The sequence below is a fragment of the Poeciliopsis prolifica genome, unplaced genomic scaffold, assembly GCF_027474105.1.
Source record: "Poeciliopsis prolifica strain line A6 unplaced genomic scaffold, Auburn_PproV2 SCAFFOLD018, whole genome shotgun sequence".
NCBI classification, from domain to species: domain Eukaryota; kingdom Metazoa; phylum Chordata; class Actinopteri; order Cyprinodontiformes; family Poeciliidae; genus Poeciliopsis; species Poeciliopsis prolifica.
The window spans coordinates 7,216,178-7,237,981 of record NW_026562393.1 but is presented as its reverse complement, the minus strand read 5'-3'; the positions used below and the strand labels follow the sequence as shown (position 1 = coordinate 7,237,981).

At 38.7% G+C, this 21,804-nt stretch overlaps 1 protein-coding gene across 5 annotated transcripts in view; it reads left to right on the top strand.

Annotated features, from left to right (window-relative positions):
* Positions 1-21,804, top strand: part of LOC129368115 (inactive ubiquitin carboxyl-terminal hydrolase 54-like) — a 71,396-nt gene that overhangs the window by 33,110 nt on the left and 16,482 nt on the right. For all 5 annotated transcript variants that reach the window (XR_008606783.1, XR_008606782.1, XM_055042964.1 and 2 more), the window contains 10 exons: positions 1,196-1,278; positions 2,977-3,082; positions 9,792-9,938; positions 14,560-14,709; positions 15,257-15,449; positions 15,670-15,846; positions 17,038-17,248; positions 19,716-20,090; positions 20,374-20,501; positions 20,580-20,738. Coding sequence is in view for 3 of the 5 variants with exons in the window: in XM_055042964.1 (XP_054898939.1) it covers positions 1,196-1,278; positions 2,977-3,082; positions 9,792-9,938; positions 14,560-14,709; positions 15,257-15,449; positions 15,670-15,846; positions 17,038-17,248; positions 19,716-20,090; positions 20,374-20,501; positions 20,580-20,738 (1,729 nt within the window). In the remaining 2 variants the exon portion in view is untranslated. The remainder of the gene's footprint in view (positions 1-1,195; positions 1,279-2,976; positions 3,083-9,791; positions 9,939-14,559; positions 14,710-15,256; positions 15,450-15,669; positions 15,847-17,037; positions 17,249-19,715; positions 20,091-20,373; positions 20,502-20,579; positions 20,739-21,804) is intronic.

Sequence of the window (21,804 nt, the reverse complement as noted above, 5' to 3'; positions counted from 1 at the left end):
AAGAAACGTTAACAGTTACAGTTAGTAGATATTTCCAAAGACTTTCACTGTCTCTGCAGCAAAAGGTGGTTTTATAAAAAACTGATTTCAGGACAATCTGAAATTTGATTTTAACATTTTTTTGATCTGGAAAATTGTGGAAAAACGTGTATTTGAAGAGATTATTCAATTTTCAAAAACACATGTGTCAAACTCAAGGTCTGGGGGCCAAATCTGGCCCACCACAGCTTTTTAAGAGGCCCTTTAGACTCCAAATTACATCAATAAGTTCTTCCAGTTTTTCACAAATTTGCAAAATGCACACAAAATCAACTTCCAATTGGTCAAAAACATTAAGTTGAAGTGACTGCTGCCTCAGCCTTACTTGATGTCAAGTCATTGTCAGCGATAGATACGGCGAGTAATAAAAAGTCACATTCAACATCATATATTACTGCAAATATTGTAAAAATTCCTAACACTCCAAAATCTGCAAGTTTGACAGCAAAAAAACACTAAAACAATCACATAATCCTGGAGAAACAACTGTTTGATATTTTAATAGTTTAATTGGTTTTATCAATATATTTTTGGCACAGCCAGCCCTTTAAGAACATTCAGATTTTGGTATTTCCCAAAATGAAAATGAGTTTGACACTCGTGATCTGAAACATCCAACATCTAATGAAATACATAGAAGTATGAGTTTTGGACAAAATCTGAAAAAGGCTTAAGCTGTATAAATTCTTTTATAAAGACTTTCAGGTACTTGTTTCGGCTGATTTATAACATCTTTAAAAAATTATTCAAGGACGTTTTTTTGTTTTCGACTTTTTCGCCCAAAATTTCACATTTAAACTAGCATTTTTTTGTTTGGGTTCTTTTAAATAATGTTTAGGGAAATCATGCATCTGGACCTCCACTGGTCTGACTTACACGTGCAAATCCAGTCTTCCAGTTTCTTTATCACAGCAAAGATTCGGTGACAAGATGGGAATCTGGACTTTGTTGGCTTGAATTGTTTCTTCATCCGATTAAACAGAAACGGCCCTGCACAGCAAGCTTTGGCCCTTGTTTAGATCCAGAACATGCTTGGAGGAAAAAAAGAAACCCTAAATCATTATGTGATTTAACATTTGATGGCCCCTAACGAGAAAATAATTATCAGAGAAAACGATGTCCTGTAATGAATCCCAGGATGTGTTTCTTCTTACAGTGTGTGTGCAGCAGCTGTGGAGCCTCTTCGGACCCCCTGCCCTTCATTCAGATGGTTCATTACATCTCCACCACGTCCCTCTGGTAAGTCCACATTAACACACACATACACACACACACACAAACACACGCGCGCGCATGCGGGTGAATACACACGGTGCAGTAAACCTGGAAGCAAGCTGAGGCTTAATCATGGCAGTAAAAGAAGGTACAGCGCGTTCTTCACTTCTCTGCACGAGCCCCGGCCAAACGCGGAGAGAAATCACACATGAACATGTATGCGCATACATCATGCGCGTGCTCCTGCGTATGTAGGAGCAGGTGAGCGTGTGCAAACGAATCCCAAATGTGAATGAAGGAACGTCCAGGCAAATCCTCACACAGTCAAAGTGCGTGTGTTACATTTAAATTTCCCACGCTCCAAGTTAATGAAATAAGAAACTTGGTAGCAATCAATCAGTTGCACCCAGGGAGAAACAAAAATCTATAAGTAAAACAGCGGAGCAGAACCACCAAATGAGAAAATGAAACAAAACATCCATACGTATCCCTTTGGTAAATAATCGAAGCAGCAATGCTGGGTGAAAATACAAGTAAACAGGTAGTTCAAGCACAATGGAGCAGCCTTCCCTGTGTTTGTGCCTGTTAACACCGCCAGGCTATTTTTAACCTCACCGAGGCCATGCTGTTTACGGCCTAGAAAGCAAAAAAGTCAGCATAAGTAAGATAATCCAGGGGTGACAAAAATAGAGAGGAAGATATGTGGTTCAAGCAGGGCTCAGACACAAGTAAACAGAAATAAGAACGTCTTCTTGGCTGTGGCGTTGCATTTTCCTGCTTCCCCTAAAAGAGAGCAGTCAAAAGGTTTAATTCAGCAGTGGAAGGGAAAGAAGGAAGGAGAGATTAAGATGGTTTTTAAATTTGTGTTATTGTTGTGATACCTACGAAGCTCTGAGATGTGGACCAGAGCCTGCAGGGTAGTTTTAAAAAGCCTTAGATTAATTACATTAACTACATGAACTGCAGGTCTCACATTTTTTAGTGACAGTACTATTTAATCTCAAATATTCTCTGTAGTTTATGTTTTCTGTTTGTCTGACAGAAAAGGAATTATGTATGTATGAGTTTCTAGTCAGAGGACTTGAAAACAGATACGAACTGTCAGGTTTCTCATGTTTAAGTTCTGTCAGCTCTTCTCCGTTAAAGTATTTAGAAAAAAATCACTTTGAATTAAAGGGAGATTTTATACGAGGTCAAACTTTAGATGTGGAAACTGAAAATCACTGGTTTCAGTGCAGTCTTCCCGTTTGCCGCTGAAAGTCTTGCCTAAGTGAACTGCTGACATTTCGTAGAAAAGTTGTTTTCCCTTTTAATGTCTTACATCTCTCTGATGAATCTCACTTCCTTATAAGCGCCTGCACAGCAAAGAGTATTGTTATCAGTGTGGTGCGTTCACTGACCTGGAGAAGATTCAAAATTTTAAACTCCACTTTTGGTCACAAATTGGGGCTGATTAAACTGAAAATTTAAAAGAGTTTAAGATTCTGGTCTTTATCTAAGAATTTTTTTATTTATTCTCTTGGAATGTATTTTTATTGTCTCTGCAAAAACACAAAATCTTACCAAGTATTGTTGATGTTTCTAATCCAAATATCTCAGCACACTTGTAATAAGTGAAAACTGACTTGCAAAAAACAAAAGCAGGTTTTAAGTCTTTAGCAGCAAAGAGTATGATCTTTTCCTTTTGGCTTTTCTCTCCGGCGTGTCAAATGCTGGCTGCAGTAACCAGGCGGTGAGGATGCTGGAGTGCAGAGAGAAACCAACACCGGACATGTTTGGAGAGCTGCTCCGCAACGCTAGCAACATGGGAGACCTGCGCAACTGCCCTGTGAGAGCATAAACACTTTACTCATGCACTAAGAGATTAAGTAAACTTCAGAGAAACTGTGAACTTTAACTTTGAAATGTATGAGTTTAGTAAATATTTTTAACACACATTAACATTAACATCAGTTTTGGCCTTCCCATTTACGCTTATCATTAAAAAAGTAACATTTTTAAAACAAAATTAATTAACTTCTAATCAATGTGCCTCCATATCACAATAATTAGACAATATTAATTAGCCCAACATCTGGCAGTCATCAGGTACGTGGAGAATCGTGTGTGGAAATGGCCTATGATTACTCGTGAGGACATTTTATTTACACTGCAGGTGGCTTAGCAATGATAAACACGGCATTTAAAAGTGTGTATCTGGAAATGAAGTGTTTACTTTTGGTAATCAGAGATGTACTCTGAGCAGGAATGGCTGCACACATCAGATCAGTGCTTTGTGTGTCACGAATCAGATGTTTTTTAAAGTCAGAATCATCTCCTTTTAAAGCACGAGAGCTTTCTGAAAGCAAACAGAGGTTTTATAACCGCAGCGGTGAGATCAGTAAAGGTGTGAATCTTGAATGTTAAAGCCAGACAACATTAATAAAGCTGAAGTGCCTCTTAAAATCTAAGTGCTTCAACTTGAAGAGAGTCATTTCTGATCAGCAGACTTGATGCAAAACTGTTACTTGTAATTGAGGTATTTTTCATATCTTAGAATAGTTGTTTGCACAACAGATCTTTTTGCATGTTGCTTTAGCATTTTTATTTACCTTTGGGTGATCATTATGTTGTGAACTGCTTACTTGTTGATTTTTAACGTTTTGCGTGTCAGGAAATTGTCGCAATGAATTTGGTGTTTAGGTTATATAATTAAATTGAATTTAAGTTTATTTGATAGGGACAGACACGCATCGACATAGACAAACTGAACAAGACAGCAGTCCTACAGCAGTCCTACGTTTGCGTCATAGTGCATTAGCTTACTGGCTTAATAACTATAAAATAATTTCAATATTAACATTAAATGCATAGTAATCACTTATTAAAAAAAGAAGAAATGAAAACAGAAACACGTTTCGTAGCTTGTAGAACCATATTTAACATCAAAAACATGACAGACGAATGGAGTAATCATACAGGAAACAGCTGGTATATAACATCAGTTTCTTAAACGGTGGTGCCTGGGCGCCCCCTCGTGGCCCGCTGGGTACTGCATGTAAACGACCGTTGATTTGCCGTAATGTTAGCTCAAAGTGCTACACTGCAGCTAACTTTCTAACGAGCTGTCACTCAAGAGGAAAACTGAAGATACCGGTGGAAAGAAAACAACGCCAGGACAACTAACATGATCGGAGGAAGTGAAGTCTTACTTGCTGAAGGTTTTGATGTGTCGTTCACGAGCGATTCGGTTCTTTTGAACGGCTCTGTGCCGTGAAAGGTAGGGACTTCAGTCTCAGTTAGCAAGAACTGTTCTTCATTTTTATGACTTTGCTAGCTATTGTTTTTTTTTATTCAATTAAAAACAATTCAGTTAAATTATTAAAATACAGTACATACAAATGATAGAAATGGGTGGATAATTTTTAGATTTAACAGTGCAGAAGAGGATTTTTTTTTTGTTTCTGCAACTAAAGTCAATTTTTAAATTACAAATAGTCCCAAAATGTTATTAATGCACTTAACAGCTTATTTTTTGATTTCCGTGTGTTTGGAAGCTTAGGAAAGCTTAGAATCCATCCATAAATAACAAAAAAACACACCGGTCACATTAAAAAACAACAGCACAGACAACAATAAGTGACTTGAGACATTCATGTTTTCATGTTAAAATGTTGTGGTCTGTGAGTGTTTGTTAAACGGGTTAAGTGGTCCTCAGCCTGAAAAAGTTTGAGAAACATTGTTCTAAATCATCAAAGAAACCCACATAATCACACCTCCACCACCGTGCTGTCTGGGTGGTTTGACTTGTTTGTGTTGATGTTGTTTTTCCCGTTAAGGCCAACGTCTCTTCTTTGGTTTATCCGAACAATTCCAGATGTGTTGTGGTTCATTTACAATAGATGCAACTTAATTTTTTACATATTTTTGTTAAATAATGTTGAATGTGGTGTGTGTTTTTGCACATTTTAAATTTCATTAGAAGGATTATAATTTTGCGTAAAATAGGTTGTCATTAGTTTTTTTTTATTATATCGTAGCTTGTTTTTATAGGGAAGTAAAACCAGACTAAATTCATTAGCAGGCATACGGTGTAAAACATTGCCATAAAAATATGCTTTTGTCCCTTTAAATGCTCACTGTTAATGTTTATTAGATAAAATTAGTGCGTGGACGAATTAATCTAATGGGCAAATTAAAAAGATGATGAGTTTCCATAATTAGTTTCATAATTTCTTTGTTTTCCTCTTCTCTCTTGATGACTGTGTGTTACATAACGTGCACTTCATTTGCATTTTCTTTTAATTTTCTCCATTGAATTCTATTACTGGAGGTATTCTTCACACTAATCCATAGTTATCAGTTTTCTCACAGTTAGAGATCATGTGTAGGTGTTAAGTTGGAGATCAGTTTAAGGGGAGAAAAATTACTTGTTCAATTAGGATAGAACACAATGGAACAACACCAACAAATGACCATCAGTGGACTTGAAGCAACATGGATTTTATATCTCGCTGCTCTTCCTGCAGACTCTGAGATCTTAATTTCCACATGAAATGTGGAAATGAATTTCCACATGAAACTTGTTTTATTAGTTTCTTAAGTTATTGTAAAGAAATTTGTCTTTAAAATAATTTCCAATTCTAGTTCAAGCTTCACTTGTCTGACAGATGGTCTCAGATTTTTCTAGAATACTTTTTACACAGAAGACTTCATGTTCAGCTCAGTTACTGCAGAGAGACAAGCCCAAATCATTGCACCTCCATCACTGTGCTTCATAGCTGGTATGAGGTGTTTCTACAGATATGTTGTTTTTTTTTCTCTTCATTTTGATCAGACATCTCTACTTGTCTCTTGTCTCTACATTGTTCTATAGGTTTTGGTTATTCAGGTGCAACTTTTTTAACCATCGTCATGTTTTATGTGGTAGCCGAGGCCTGTAGGGTCTGCTTTGAAGCTTTTGAGGTTTTTGCTGCTTCTCTGAACATCGCATGTTCTGAAGATGGGGTGCATGTGTGTGATGCCTGTTGTTGCACAGACTCCAGGTGCAGTACACACCTTGTGGATCTCCCATAAATTATTGAATGGTCTTTGCTTCACAAGCCCATCAAAGCTGTGTTTTTTCCCACCATAGTTTTTTCTTCAACTCAACTTTCCATTGACATGGTTGGATATAACAGCCAAGCTAACCCCTCATGTAGACACTCAATCCAACTTCTGCACTGACACAATAATATTTTGTTTTACTGTGTTGCAATATTCACATTTAAAAAGTGAAACTTAAAAATTTCAGTAGCTCTAAGCCAAAATCTTCAGTTATCAGAAATAAGCAATTTTTTTCAATTCTTGACTCACTGAAATCTATTATTTTACAGTTATATAGTAATTTATTAAACTACATCTTTATTTTATCCTTAAAAGTCCGCATAAGAATACTAATCCTTCAGTGAGTTTATTCAGGAGATGGTTTTTAAACTCCGAGTGAGAAAGCAGGGAAGTTATCATCAGAGCAAATAAGTGTCTCAAAAGCTATTCCTAATTGTGTTTGACCTCTGAGCATTGCACATGCTCAGTCGGCATCGCAAACGTAACGGCAATTTGCAGCCAACTATTATGTGTGAAATGAGAAGCCGTGGCGGTCTGTGCCCTGCATGGTAATAGTGTCTGCAAGCTGCCTTTGTGAGAAAAGGTCTATAATCTACCTAAATAGCTGCTTTACTTACACCATGTCTCATCAGCAGGACATGGGAAAGAGCAGTTTTCCTTCTTATTTCTCTGAGATTCGGAGCGATGACTGGAAGGGAGGAAAACAGGTGTAAGCAAAAATAAGATTTAAAAATTCATCCAAACTGGATCTGTCACCTGAACCTGTGAAAACCCAGACAGGCTGTGGTTGTTTTGGTTTTTTTATGTTGGATTCAGACCTACATCAGCAGTCTGCTTGGCTGTCAGCAGGCTGATAAAAGTGAGATTGTCTTTATTCTATGGAGCTTTTTGGGTTGTCAGGAACCACGGCGTCTCTATTCCCTTTGAAGGATGCAACAATCAGCGTTCTGGAAAGCTATGGGATCATTTGACAAACAGTCCTGTTATGTAACCGCTGTTGTCTGGAAAATTCTGCATATCGAAAGGTCTGCAAGAGCAACACTTTTTTTTTTTTGGTTACTATTAGTTTTTTGTGTGCACTGATTAAAATACTCAAAAACACAGAATGCTGCTGGGTGACTGTTCTAGAAAATTTTCATCTGGGAAACACTGAGATTTATCTATTAATGGAGTTTTTGTCTTTTGTTATTTGAAGGTGTCATTTTTTGGTAAATCTGTATTTTCTTTTCCCCAAAATTGCACTCACTGGGTTTCCATAGTTAAGAGTGATGTCAGTGCATCCAGGGCAGCCATCTTGTTTCACAGCTTCTATTTATTTGGACATTGAATTCAGGTCATCTCCTCACAGAAGTATTTTAAATAATTAAAATTTCTTTTTCCAGCCAATATTGAGTTATTATGGTAATTTCACCCCTGCTGCAGCAGAGGGTGAAATTTACTCACAGGATATTTTAAATTAAAATAAGCAAAAATATACAGGCAGACATTTGAAACTTTGGTCTTAATATAGGGTTAAAACAATGTTTTTTTTCCTGGTAGAACAGTGTCTTTATTCTGCTAATATGACAACATTCTTGTAATTCACAATACTCCATCATACAGCTCACTGACAAGATGACTGAAGTAACATCCACTTTTTGAAAATACTTTTCAAAAAGAGAAAAAATAGAGTGTAATCAACGAAAATCAGATCTGTCGTGAAAAAGTCATATCGCCCAGCCCGACCGATAAAAGAGTGAGGCTGTGTGCCGACCTTGCGTCCTGGACACACAGATAGCCTCTGTCCCGGCGCTGTGCCGCTCGGCTGCCGCCCTCCGGCCTGTGTTCGTGTCTCACTCTGGGAAGTGAAAAGCAGACGCTGGCAAGATACCTTCCTGCCATCGCTGGTGCCAGTGCAGGACGGCTCTCTGCCCACAGAGGGATCGTTCTGAGCGGGACTGTGCTTAATGTGTGTGTGAGTGCTGCGTTTGGCAGAAGACCTGGACGCCGGGGTGTTCTCAGGCTGTTTCCGAGTCCGCTTTCCCGGCCCTGTGTGCGTGCTTGTGTGTGTGCGTGCAGGCTTTTATTTCAGGGTGTGTGTGTTTGTACCAGCTCTGCGGTGGGTCATGACTCAAAGGAAGGATTCAGAACACACGGTTCTGAACTCAACAGAAGGCCCGAGGGACAAATACAACTCAGCGCAGCACTTTTTTTTACCTCTCTGTCGTTCTCTCTTACAATCCGTTCATTATCGCTTTTCTCTTGCCTTCATCTCCGCTCCCCTTTCCCTTACTGTTTACTTATTTCCTGTGTGGATCTTCATGTGTACTTCTGTTAAATACGGCCAAATAAAAAATTATTTGAAAGATCTGATTTGGAGGTAAGAAATCTAAAACAAAATCAGATAACAAATTTTAAAAGTATTTGAAGCTATCATTTAAATCAGAAAATCAACTTCTTTGAAGTAACGTCAATCATTGTTTCAAGGCACATCTGTAGAAACAAAAATATCTTAGAAAGTAATTTTTTTCAGTACTTCAATTAGTTAAGTTTAAGTGTGTATCACATTTCAGCAACAAGGAAGTTCAAAGTGCTTTCAATTGTTAAAACATCACCAATTATTAAACAAGTAATACACATTACGTTTTGTCAAATTTATCAAGCAAATATGAATCAAATATCTTGATCAATGTTCCAATCTAACTCCGTTTGGTCTTGATTTAAAGGAACTCACCTTTTCCAGCTCAGTTTCTAGTGGAGCATAGAAACTGGAAGCTGCGTCTCCATGTTTGGTTCTGGTTAAACAAATGAAGCTCATAACGTCTAAACCCAGCCCACTCGATGCTGCCCACACAGGGTTCCCACATGAGGCACCAGGCATGATGGGTCACTTGTTCTGAACCAGAGTAAATCTAGACTCATCAGTTCCCATGACCTTCTGTTTAACAAAACATTTAAGTGATCACCGCTCACAGGATCCTTGCAGATTTTAATAATGCATTGGACAGTTCTCTCTCCAGTTTCAGTTTTTTCTTTAATCGACCTATAGTTTTTTTTTTTTTTGCTTGATGCCGGTGATTTGACTGTTCTAGAGTTCTTGTATATATCTTTCAGCATGGTTATTTAAGAAATTAATAGCGACTCATTGCAGAGGTTGCAGCTAAAAGATAATCGCCCATGCAGTGGGGGATTTGCTTGGTCAAATGCAGGTGGTGACTTTTATTTGGCCAGGCAGTATATGTTAGGTTTTGCTAAAAATCATGTTTTATTGGTCTTATGTAATATTTAGACTTTTTAAAAAACTGAAATTGTTGTCTTTGACTAACAGATTCTCCAAATATGTCACTCTGTATCTCCAGACTCTGAGTTTCTGTTTTGATAGTAAGATTTTTTTTTCAGTGCTCCTGTAACTACAAAAAGCACAAGCCTTCTTTTTCACCATAATAAATGAATCCTTTCTCTCTTCATCGCAGAGTAACTGTGGGGAGGTGCTGCGTATCCGCCGGGTTCTGATGAACTCACCAGAAATCGTGTCCATCGGGCTGGTGTGGGACTCGGACCACTCTGACCTAGCGGAGGACGTCATCCACAGCCTGGGAACCTGCCTGCGCCTGGGAGATGTAAGAGGCTCACTCGGCACGTTGCACACGTTTCGTTGTCTCCAATAACTATTAACATAATGCCCATGTGGCCACATAAGCAAATCCATGCAAGCTGATAGATACATGTGTATAATACTGCAGTAGAAATGCAAAAACACAGCAATTTGTGAATGTGAGTCAAGTACGTTAATGTCTGTAGTTGTAGGTTTAGGCTGTGTTTGTGTCTGACTGCAGGAGAAATTAACCATCTAAGTTTTAGCTGCTTTACGATCTGCAAATAGCTTTCTGCGTAAAGATTCTGAATGTTTTTTCCAGAATATGGACCATCTTTCCAATTTATATTCATAAACACTTTGATTGCAGCATAGGGAGATCTTTGGTGTAATTGATTACCCTTTCTGGAGCTGAATTTTGGCCTCTGAATGAAATAAATAAAACATTTTTGGGGGTTTAAAGTACATGCATAATCAAATTTCAGGGTCAGAAATCTGACAAACTGACATGAAATAAATAGATTGCCCTTTTCCCAGTCTTACAAATCAGCATCATTTTAAAACATATTTCTGAAACAAAAGTACAATGGAATAGTTTGACAAAAGTTATGACAATAAGAAAAGCCATATGTTATGAGAATGACATTGTATGACAAAAATTGTCAATACTTTAAAAGCATAAAGCCGTATGATAATAAAGTTAAAATAATACAAGATCAAAAATATGAGAATAAAGTTGTCATTATGACTTCATTCTCGTACTATTTTCTCTTGTGTGTTTTTTTCTCATACGTTTAGGAACATTCTTTTTACCAATCATTAGCTGTAGCAACGTTTTGTCTAAATATTTTCCTATCTTTCTTACAACACATGTTGCATTAGCTTTAGGTACTTTTTTAGGGTAAAAATATATGCAAAACTAGCTCTAGATGTTTGTTTTTTTTTAGTATCTGAGTGGCGAAACAGCTTTTGCTCTCAGAATGGTATTTTAGGTTATTGCAGAGAGCAGCTAAACCCTCATGAGAGAAACTGAATGCTGTCATCATTTCTGATGATATTCAGTGCTCCAAATCATCATTCTTTAAGTTTTATCTGTGTTCATGATTCTCTATTTTTGTCTAATAATTTAACATAACTACCATAAACTATAATACTAAGCAAAGCTATAAAGGAAAGGCTTTAAAATGATACTAAATGTCCTTTTAGAGCTATGATATAGGTTGTGAGAGAACCAAACTGTAGAGATTTAAGTATATATCTGTGCTTGTTTAAAATGGATTTCACTTTCTGACAAAGTAAGCAAGAACTTTATCTCCTTGCTAAAAAAAGCAAAAGATTGATAAAAATAAATAAATAAATACTGGATGGCAATGAAATTAATGTGACATATGGCAGCAAAAATGAACACTTGGTGGGATTTATTGCAAAACACAGAAGACTTTAGAAACAGTGAAGTTTTAAGCCAGTAACATAAGGTTTATAAATAATTATAGTTTTTCATTCTGAAGCTAGATCAGTGAAACTTTTGAACAGGAGGTATGCAAATGAGTTTTTCTGCTTATAGTAAAAGCGAGCAGCACAAACATTTAAGAAAACAAAACACACTTAAATCTTTAAAGGTTATGTTCATTTGAAACTAATATATTTCCTTTTTTTATCCTCTTTTTCAGTCAGAGGCTGATTGGTTGTTCTGATTTATAAACTCTACTAAGCTAATAGGCAATTGAACGTTCATAACCTACAAATATAAACACAAAGGTAAATAAACATCATGCTGCAGCTTTCATTTTAAATAAAAAACAACAATTATTCCCACTGATGCTGAGATAATCAATAACTAACAGCCAAATTATTGTTTAGACTGGATAAAGGTGCTGTACTCTGCTCTCAGGCAGCTGACTGGCAGTGTGTGGCAATTGGAGGCAGCTCTTTTTACACTGTGTGACTTTGTTTTCCATATAGTAATATGGAAAAAATGTCTTGCTCAACTGGCAGGTTATTTCACTTGTAGTTAGTACTTTTTCATCAGTAGGGAATTACTGACTTAAAACAAGCTCCTATGTTGTACTTAAAAGTTACTTGTGAGTTTGTCTTATTTCAAGTATAATAAGACTAAACAAGACTAAAAATACTTGGTAAGATTTTGTGTTTTTGCAGTGCATAAAGCACATACACAGATAAATAAATACACAGATTTGAAGTCCTGAATGTGCAGGGTCAGTCTCTTTAAACCAACTGGAAAATCGGCGAATGAAGAAACATGCAGAAAAACGCCGGATTTGCAAGCATCTTATTTTTCCTGTGGGTTTTTACTCTGCTCTCAAACACCCACTCACCTCGCAAGTTTGACCTCTGATACTCCGTGTCATACCTGAGTAATGTCGATGCATTTTAATGCAGCTGCAATGTCTCCAGCAGCATTCTGAAATGATATGTATGAATAATGGATTAGTCAACATGAATATGTGTTTTAGTGAGTCAAGTTTTTTCCTCCTTCTTCATATTCTGTCTCTTCTCCTTTCCCTCGTTTTCATCCTGTGGTTACGGGATGAAACCTAGCAGTTGGGTACAAATCTGAGGAATCATCTATTGAATTTCTCTCTTATGTTTAGCAGTTAAAAGGGAATCCATCTGCCTCTCGTTTCCCATCTCCTCCCGCCACAGTCTGCCTGTCTTCTGCACCTGTTTCCCAAAAACACTTCTATGCTCTTTTATTCTTTAGATTGGATCATTTTGCATCTCAAACAAATAGTCTGCCATATTAAATAGATTTTTGATTATCCATTATTACTATGAGTCATCTAGCAAATAAAAAGGAGAAAGCATTCTGGGTGCAGCTGGTAAAGTCTTAGCTCCACTCTATTCTTGCAAAGTGACTTCTCCAGGGTTTGCCAGGAAAAAGATTGATTTGCACTGTGAAAATTATTTTTTGACCTTTCAAGCACTAATGAGTTGCAGAACTGAAGCTTGCAGCCTGTGTATTCAGGCTATATGAAAGTACTATTAAAGCTACTAACCAGACTTTTGTGAAGTCAATGGAACTGGAGGTGAACAAGTTTCAGCTTGAGGCCTTTATCAGAGCAACAAAGTACGACGGCATCAGGGCCATTGTAGATTTGGCAAAATAGCTCTGAAATTTAGAGATTGATCTAATAATTTTTCTAGAAAAAATTCAGAAAATTTCAAAGAATTAATCTCAAAGTTTCTTGAGTGTTTTTGGGTACAAATGTACTCCTTTTGTCTGTCTGCAGTGTTCATAATATGCCGTTGTACCAGATAGTTTGTTTTTACATATGAAAGTACCAATTCAAATGAACCATTCACCCACTTACAAATAAACATGCTGACCAGTCATCTTTCAGGAGGATGGTAAATGCTGACTGATGCAGTCAAATAGGTTCTTCAGATTTAAAGGAGGGAATTACCTCATAGATCTAAAACTAGTGCAAACCCAGAGGTATAAAGGAAAGTGCAAATAAATATAGCAATCACAAGTACTCTAAATTACACTTTGCATGCTAATAAGATTTTTGACCTTTTGGATGGAGTCTCACTGCAGTAGATGCAGCTTACTGATGCAGATAAAATGGCCAAAGATCATAAAATTCTTAGAGAATGATAGATGCAATGATATCCCATTTCTATTCCCAATTTTGAAATGTTTATCTGTGTACCAGTGGTAGATTGTGTCTGTTTGTGGAGAACAGTCTGCTGTTCTTAGCCATTGCACCTTGATTTAATGTGAGAGGCTGTTTTAGCACCTGATATTCTGCCAGACTGTCAGGCCCGGTAAACTAAATTGCAACGTTTGATACATTTTCAGCTCGCGCGGTTTGCTTTCACACTGCTTCATCAAAACAATCCAAACCTGTTCCTCCCTCACCGCGGCGCTAAGAGCGACTGAAGAAAATGACATGAAAACCTCAGAAGACATGAGGTTCCATCTTTACAAACAAAAATAGAGTAGCGTCAGATTTTGGCAGTTGTAGGATTTTCTCTTTTGTCTTTGTCAACATATCACAACTATTAGCCTTAGACACTGACGTTTGTTTTGGTTATATTTACCCAGAATGCTCTGTGCTGTAGTTCACCTCCTGCTTTTGTAGCGGTCTCTGGTCACTTGCACCACATTACGCATTCAAACCGCGCCAGTGTTCACTTCAACCGACCCGAGATAGACACAGTTCACTTTTTTGGTCCGCATCAGAGTTGGATTGCGCATTCACACTTCCCTAAACAAACCGGACTTTCTGGACAAACAAACTAGACTTGATTTAAAGCGCATTAAACAGGACTGGTGTGAATGCACCTAAAGCGTGAAGCACAAAGTAGTGTATATTTGTGAGTGGAAGGAAAAAAAAACACAACTTCAGAAGGTCATGTTCCAGTTTTGTGCATCCATTCTGCTTTAAAAGCTGCAGTTGCGTCGTGTTGCACGGTTCAGTTTTCGTACAGTTTGCAAGAAACTTCTCAGATGCAGTCCATCTATTAGGTGAGCAAAATGTCCTTGTTTTCATATTAACTCCTGTTCCCCCCCACCCCTTCACTGCCACCCCTCCTGCTATGGCACACCTCTCCCCTGATGTCCCCCCTCCCCTCCTGTCTGCTCCCTCCTGCTCCTCCTCTTCCTCTATCTCTCTCCGTAGTTGTTCTACCGTGTGACAGAGGAAAGGGCTCGCCAGGCGGAGCTCTACTTGGTGGGCATGGTGTGCTACTACGGCAAGCACTACTCCACCTTCTTCTTCCAGACCAAGATACGCAAGTGGATGTACTTTGACGACGCCCACGTCAAAGAGGTGAGACCGTTTTTGTCTTTCTTTGGGAGGGTGTTCTCATGGCGCAGAGTGAGGAGGCTGCACGGTATGGCATCTGCTGCATCCTCAGCAGAGCCGGTGAGAGCAGAAAGGACAGAAACTCTGCTGTGTCTTAGTTGGAGTGCTGCATGGCCTGGCTTTTTGCTTTACTGAGGAACCTGAGAGAAAAAAAATGGTGGTGGAGTTTTATTTTGGGGATTTATTTTAGGCTTAGCTTTTGTAATCTAGGCTTTTCACCTGTTCTAATATTTTGTGCGTTAATTGGAGCAAGAGTTTTAGCGCAAATGGAGACATCCTTGACTCTTTTATCAGTCACTATTTCACACTGTTTATCACATTAGATGATTGAGCTAATGACAGAGTGTGACATTATGATTTAATCTGCCAGGACACGCATCAGCACAGACTCTGTTTGACCTTCTAATTTTTGCTTTTGCACAAAGTTCTACCCAAATTCAGACAGACGTATTCCTACCTTTTCTATGTCTGTCTCTCCTTTGATGCATGTGCTCCCCTGCTGCATCTCCAGATCGGCCCAAAGTGGAAGGACGTAGTGTCTCGCTGTATTAAAGGCCACTACCAGCCCCTGCTGCTGCTCTATGCTGACCCCCGTGGGACGCCGGTGATACTGCAGGAGAGCCCCAACCCTTGTACTGGCTCCAACCCACAGCTGGAGCTCCAGCACTGCAGCAGCAAGGCTGGTTACGACAGTGAGGACTCAGGTACAGCAAAGACTAACACCCTGCTCCACATAGGGTGGGATTATTTTGCCTTTATCAGCTGCTTGCATGAGATGATTCACCTGTATATGCTCTGACCTTCAGTGCTATGATCTAACCTCTGCATGTGTTTGCTGCTGGAGACTAGGCTTGTTTGACTAGAAAATAGGCGGTCTATGTGCAGTAGCACCTGAAAGTGGTGGTCTCTCCTTTTGTCTTTCAGGTCGGGAGCCATCGATATCCAGCGACACACGCACCGACTCGTCAACGGACAGCTCGAGCCACCGCACGTCCCGCAGCCGACCCCTGCATCAGTCCACGGGCAGCCGGCTCTCCAGCGAATCCCAGACCACAGTGGTCTGTAACTACGACTCGCCGCCGCTCGGTGCTGACGCTGGAGGTAAAACTACAAAAATAGAGGCATGTTATCACTCTCAGAATCTCTTTGTATTTGTACTAAGTATCTTTTGGGTTAAAATCTCATCATCCATAGATATCATTTGCTCTTACGATAATTTGAAGACTTACCCTATTGACTCTAGAGTCAGGAAACCTTCCACTTTTTCCCATTTTGTGATTTTACAAACACAAACTTTACTGTACTTCACTTATGTGGTAGCCTAACACAAAGTAATGCATTTTGGTTTTTCAGTTTTTTAAAGTGACCTATTATACTTCCTTCAACAAGTTAGGATGAGTCTATACAAAATATGTTCATTACATTATTTTGCACAAAATTATTCCTATATGATGAGATTTTAGTCTTCTCATTTCTGTCAGGTCTTCTGTTACTTTAAATCCAAATAAGATGCTGCTGGCCACGTCCTCCAACACTTTTAAGTAAAACTGGCTGCAAACAGATGCGCAATTATAGAACCTTATATCTTTGAAAAGCATTGGTAGAGCCTCCTGCACAATCAAAAAGAATACACCTAGTGGTTTCTGGATGATGAGTCAACAACAAAACCCTTGTCTTTGCCAGCAGCCATTGTAACAGCAGTAAAACCAGCTGAACAAATGTGTTGGAGCTCATAAGAGCTCATTTTCAAGATACCAAAAACAAAACCTTTTTGCCCAAAAATGACTGGGTAGTTATTTTCTTAAGCACTTGGGCTGTCTTTAGAAGCAGTTAAGACCCATATGGAAATATGAAAATGTGCTAAATGTTAATTTTGCATAATAGGTCCCCTGTAGCAGAAAAATCACACTACTATGTGGTGCAGTTGCACTGTTGTTTTATTAAAGTACATCAAGGTTTCAAGTTTCAATGTGAGAAAATGAAAAAAAGTATTTAAAAGAGTTATTAATATTTTAGCATTCGACTGTGCATGACAATTTGAATAAGCTGCTGTTTGGGTTAACATTGAAATAACACACATTGCATTGTGGATTTAATTAAGAGCAACCAAAGGTCAGATTGTGTTGTTCTTCTTCTGTGTCATCACTGCAGATTCTTCAAGTTGTATAGCTCATTGGTGTAAATTTCCACATTTATTTGCACTGCTGCCTGCATAATTACTCCCTGTGGAATAAATAAAACTCTTATTGGTTTTACTTGCTCCTCCTTCCCTCCCTTTTCTCCCACGCTCAGAGTCAGCAGTGGAGGCTCCAACCTGCCACCCCTCTCCTCCCCTGCAGGAGACGGCAGTCTTCCTCCTGTCTTCACGCAGGCCCCTCACCTCCTCCTCCTCATCCTCTCGCCCCCTTTCCTCCTCGTCTTCTTCAGGAGTCGGGGGCTGCGAGGGCGGGGCTGGGGGGCCCCACTGGGAGGATGAAAGCACGAGCAGTGAGAGCAAATCCAGGTAAGGCAAGGCTGTTTTGATTTAATTCTTACGCCTAATCTTATGTGTTTCACTATCTCTGGGATCAGAGCCTCCCTGTTGTTTCTGTGCTTTAGGACTAAAATGCTCTGCATGGAAACAACATTTTCTCTGTTATGATATTTATTTGATTTGCATGTCTTTAACAATCATAAAAAACACTACAAAAGTGTTACATTTTTCAATTTAATATATTTTACCATCACAATGGGTATTAAAAGGTTTTTGTGACGTAATAGAATGAGACCAAAGTAAATCATTTACATTTTTTTTATACATATAATGTGACATTTATCCTTGAAATTACTACTGAAAGGCAAACAAGTGTAAGTTGTAAACTTATGACATGTTGAAGCACCTTTTAAATTAATTTCAGCATTCTGTCCACTTGAGTTTTCCTTGTATCGGCTATCAATTATATTAAATTAACCAGAAAAACAGTTCACCTGTATTTCTAGGACACAGTCCTGAAATGTTAACATATAGAGCAGTTGCTGCCAAAGTTTTTAAAAAAGGAGGTGCAAAGTTATGATTCTCCTCCCATTTTTTTGGGCCTAAAGAAAACTTCCTGCAGCTAAGCAGATTCACAAAGACTAAATCAAATCTTATTGTACTTTTTTTTTTTTGCAAGAGAGAAAAAAATAAATATAAAAATAGCTTAATTTTATTCAAACAAAAAACTTTTTTCAGGTGCTTGTCGGGGCTAAAAGAGCTGTAGAGTGCTCAGAGTGTGATTTATGCTGAGGAAGAGAGAGCGAGTTTTTTTTTTACAATAACACACCTTAAACCTTTGCTGTAGCTAGGTAACAAGTAATACTTGAAATTTTCTAAAAATAAAGCACATATATGTGAAGCCATGCACTGTAAACATGAGCCAGTCTGAGTTGATCATAATTTGATGCTTTTCTGCAAACATTTAAAAACAAACATTTATGATCTTGGTTTTATGTCAAGTGGAAAAGCAATAATTATTCCTCTTTCTGCTAAAATAATATAAAATCTTGGATATTCAATCCATATCCAGCCACTTTCTTCCAACAGGACATTGAGATACTTAAACATGAACCATGGCCTCAGATATACTGAATATTACAATTTTTATTTTTGTTATCTGTATTGACTATTTTCACCTTAAATATTTTGAGGTGAAAACCGTCTTATGTTAGCAACAAGGTAACAACAACATCCCATAGCTAAAGCCTTGATTTGTAGAAAGATGGCTTTTGTTTTCATAATGCAGAAATCATAAGCTATATGTACTCATTATGGTACTAAAAACTAACATAGTACTGCTAAGTAATATGTTATGGCTGTTTCAATTACTTTTTATGATAATTCAAAGTTCTTAGCAGAACTAAATCAGACATTTTTAAACTGCAAGTCTTTCCTGCCTCCTCGGTTTGTCTGGTTAATTATTTGATAGTTTAATATATTCAATGCAATACTTCATTTTCAACTTAAAAGTTGCATTGACATGTAATATAGCATGATTATATTAATTTAAACATAGGACAGTAAAGACGATTTCACCTTCAAATGTATGCTTTTTGTTGTACGATGATTAAATACCTCAAATATTTCTTCGTGGTTTTACAGTGACCTGTATCAAAATGTCTTGAAAAGCAAGAAATGAAGCAAACACATAAATAAAGTTACAGACCAATGATATGTGAAAGTATCCAGCATATCCAACATATGGCTCTTTTTATGAAGTAAATGCTGTTCTGCTGCTTGTTCTCTGCAGTTTAATTACCTCCTCCTCACTGCCTACGCCTGCATTAGCATTTGGATTCTGAATATAGATGTGAACTTTGAGTCTCTCTTCAAATATGCACTCATACTCATCAGATTTTATGTAATTCCTCAATTCTTTGAACCATATTAATGAAGCGATATTGCATAAATGCGTATTAATGCTTAAAGATTATGTTCACGAGTTCCTACACGGCCTGGAAAGTCTGAAATTTGATTGATATATTTTTCATCCATCCAAACATACATACCAGATAAGCCAGAAGATAGAACCTTGACACAGCTTGACATATAAAAAGTCTTAACTGGATTAGTTTTTACTTTTACCTAATTTGTCATGAGTTTGACACAAGTGATTTCTAGTATGTAGAAATACATACATTCAGTTTCTGATTGAGACAAGGACTATTTGCAAAAATAAGGAACCCACATTTCTAGGTGCTTTTTGGGGACGCAAAAGCATCACCTTACATTTTGCAAAGCATGTAGAAAATGTATAGAAGCCAGATTATTTCCTTTGTTTGTCAGAGAATGCTTTGGCCTACTTTGACCTATGCTTTGACATGTAACTTATTGCATTTTCTACAGAGTTCATAATTCTCGTAATTTCTGTCCCGGTTGTCCTTTTTAACAAACAATTTAACCCCTAAAGTGAACCTCACCTCACACTTCTAATCATCCACATTGTTTGCTCTAGTTCCTCTGGAAGCCGCTACCGGCCAACCTGGAGGCCCAGGAGAGAGGCCCTAAACATCGACAGCATCTTCACCCGACAAAGAGACTCCCAGCTGGGCTACAGTGCTGCACCCGGCTTGTCTCTCCCCGCTGAGCCCCAGCAGCCTCTCCCCTTTGTGGGAGCTGCCACACAACCTGGACTGGAGGACGTGGAACGGAGGGAGATTGGGGAGGTCGGGTTTGGGCTGGTTGGGCAGCCCAGGTCTTCAAGCGGCGGGCGGACTATGGTTCCTCCTGCTCCTCCACCTCTGAGAGGGGTGGAGCACCAGCCACGTCTGATCCAGAGAATGGAGAGTGGCTACGAAAGCAGTGAGAGGAACAGCAGCAGCCCTGACAGGTACGACACGCACAAATACCAATTACTGTCTCTGGCTCTCAGCTACTGTTGTCCATCATGTTTCCCTCTTGTGGATTCCCTTGCTTCTTTTCAGTCCAATTGCAATTTATCAACATGAAACATAAATGTGACATTAACAAGAACAAATGATCCAAAAGAGGTGCTCCGTAACAAACAATTAAACCCCAAAGACATCAATCTGCTTGAATTCTCTCATTTATCAGCATTTTCCCCTTTTACGCCTGAATTTCTTGCTATTTTCACCCTTTCTGCTTCCAAACAGGGAGGTGGGGCAACACAAACGGGTGCTGATGTCTGGACCTTCATGGCGTTCGGTGCCCAAGTCAAAGAGCAGCGGTGCTATTATGCAGGAGCTGCCTCATCCCTGCTGGGTCAGCAGCTCTGACACAGGTCCGCCCTCCTACATGTAGTTACACGCAGCTTCTTTAGGTGCGACCAGTTGTTTATTTTATGTTATTCTGTTTTTAGGCTCTGGGCGCAGTGAACTGGATGAGCTGCAGGAGGAGGTGGCCAGGAGAGCCCGCCAGCAGGAGCAGCAGAAGCGGAAGGAGGCGGAGCGGGAAGCAGCCAAGGGGTTCAACCCCAGACCCAGCAAGTTCATGGACCTGGACCAGCTCCAACACCAGGGTACGGATAAAACAACCATTAGAGCATGGCTCAACTTTTCTGTACTTACAGGTGACCTATTATGGTTCCTTGAACAGGTTAGCATAGATCTCTGGGTGGTACAAAACATTTTTTGCTCAAAATAATTTTTGGATAATGGAATTTTAGTCTGGTCAGGTTTAGCCAATTTGAGTTCCTGTTTTTGTGAGCTATTTCAGAGGCTCTTGTCACTTAAAATCCAAATAAGCTGCTGTTAGCCACTCCCCCTAACTCAACATTTACATTCCCATGCGAAAATGACTCCAAATAATTGTGTAGTTACAATACAACCACAGATTTTTGAACAGTACAACCAACAAGAATATAGCAATAGCAAGTGGTTTCTTGATGGTAAGTCAACAACAAAACACTTGTCTTTTCCAGCAGCCATTGTACAGCGCACACAGCTGTGAAACCAGCTGACCAAATGTGCTGAGGGTTGCTTGGCAACCTAGCTTGAGTTGCTAGGTAATGGCGCACTACCCATGAATTGTGATTTAACATTTGGGAAGCTTTTGAAATGGCTGATTTTCTAGACACCAAAAAATCTAAACTTATTGCCGAACAATGGCTGGATGCTTGTTTTTTTTTTTAAGCGCTTGGACTGTTTTTAGAAGCAGGTGTTACCCAAATGGCAGTAGAAAATCATGCAAATTGTGAATTTTGTATAATAGGTCCCCTTTAAGTAAGTACTCTGTAAGTACCCCATTAGTGGACAGTAAGTACATTGCAGTAAGTCACCACAAAATGCTATCAATGAGCTGCAAAAGGATTTTTTCTCACCATAAATGGATGATTTCAAACTCTCATCTTATCCTGATTTGTAAATGCGCCGTGCAGAAGGTCATATGCCTCCACTGAGAGAAGAAGGCTAAAAGTTTTATATTTTCAGAAAAAAAAAAATAAGTTAGGGGAAACAAGTATAAAAATCTATCTTAAATTTTACATCTCTGCAGATATGCTGTAAATAACATTGTATGGTTGGTCTACTCCGTTACCATTAGGCTCCACATAGGTACACTGTTATTTAATGACCCTGTATGCTGCA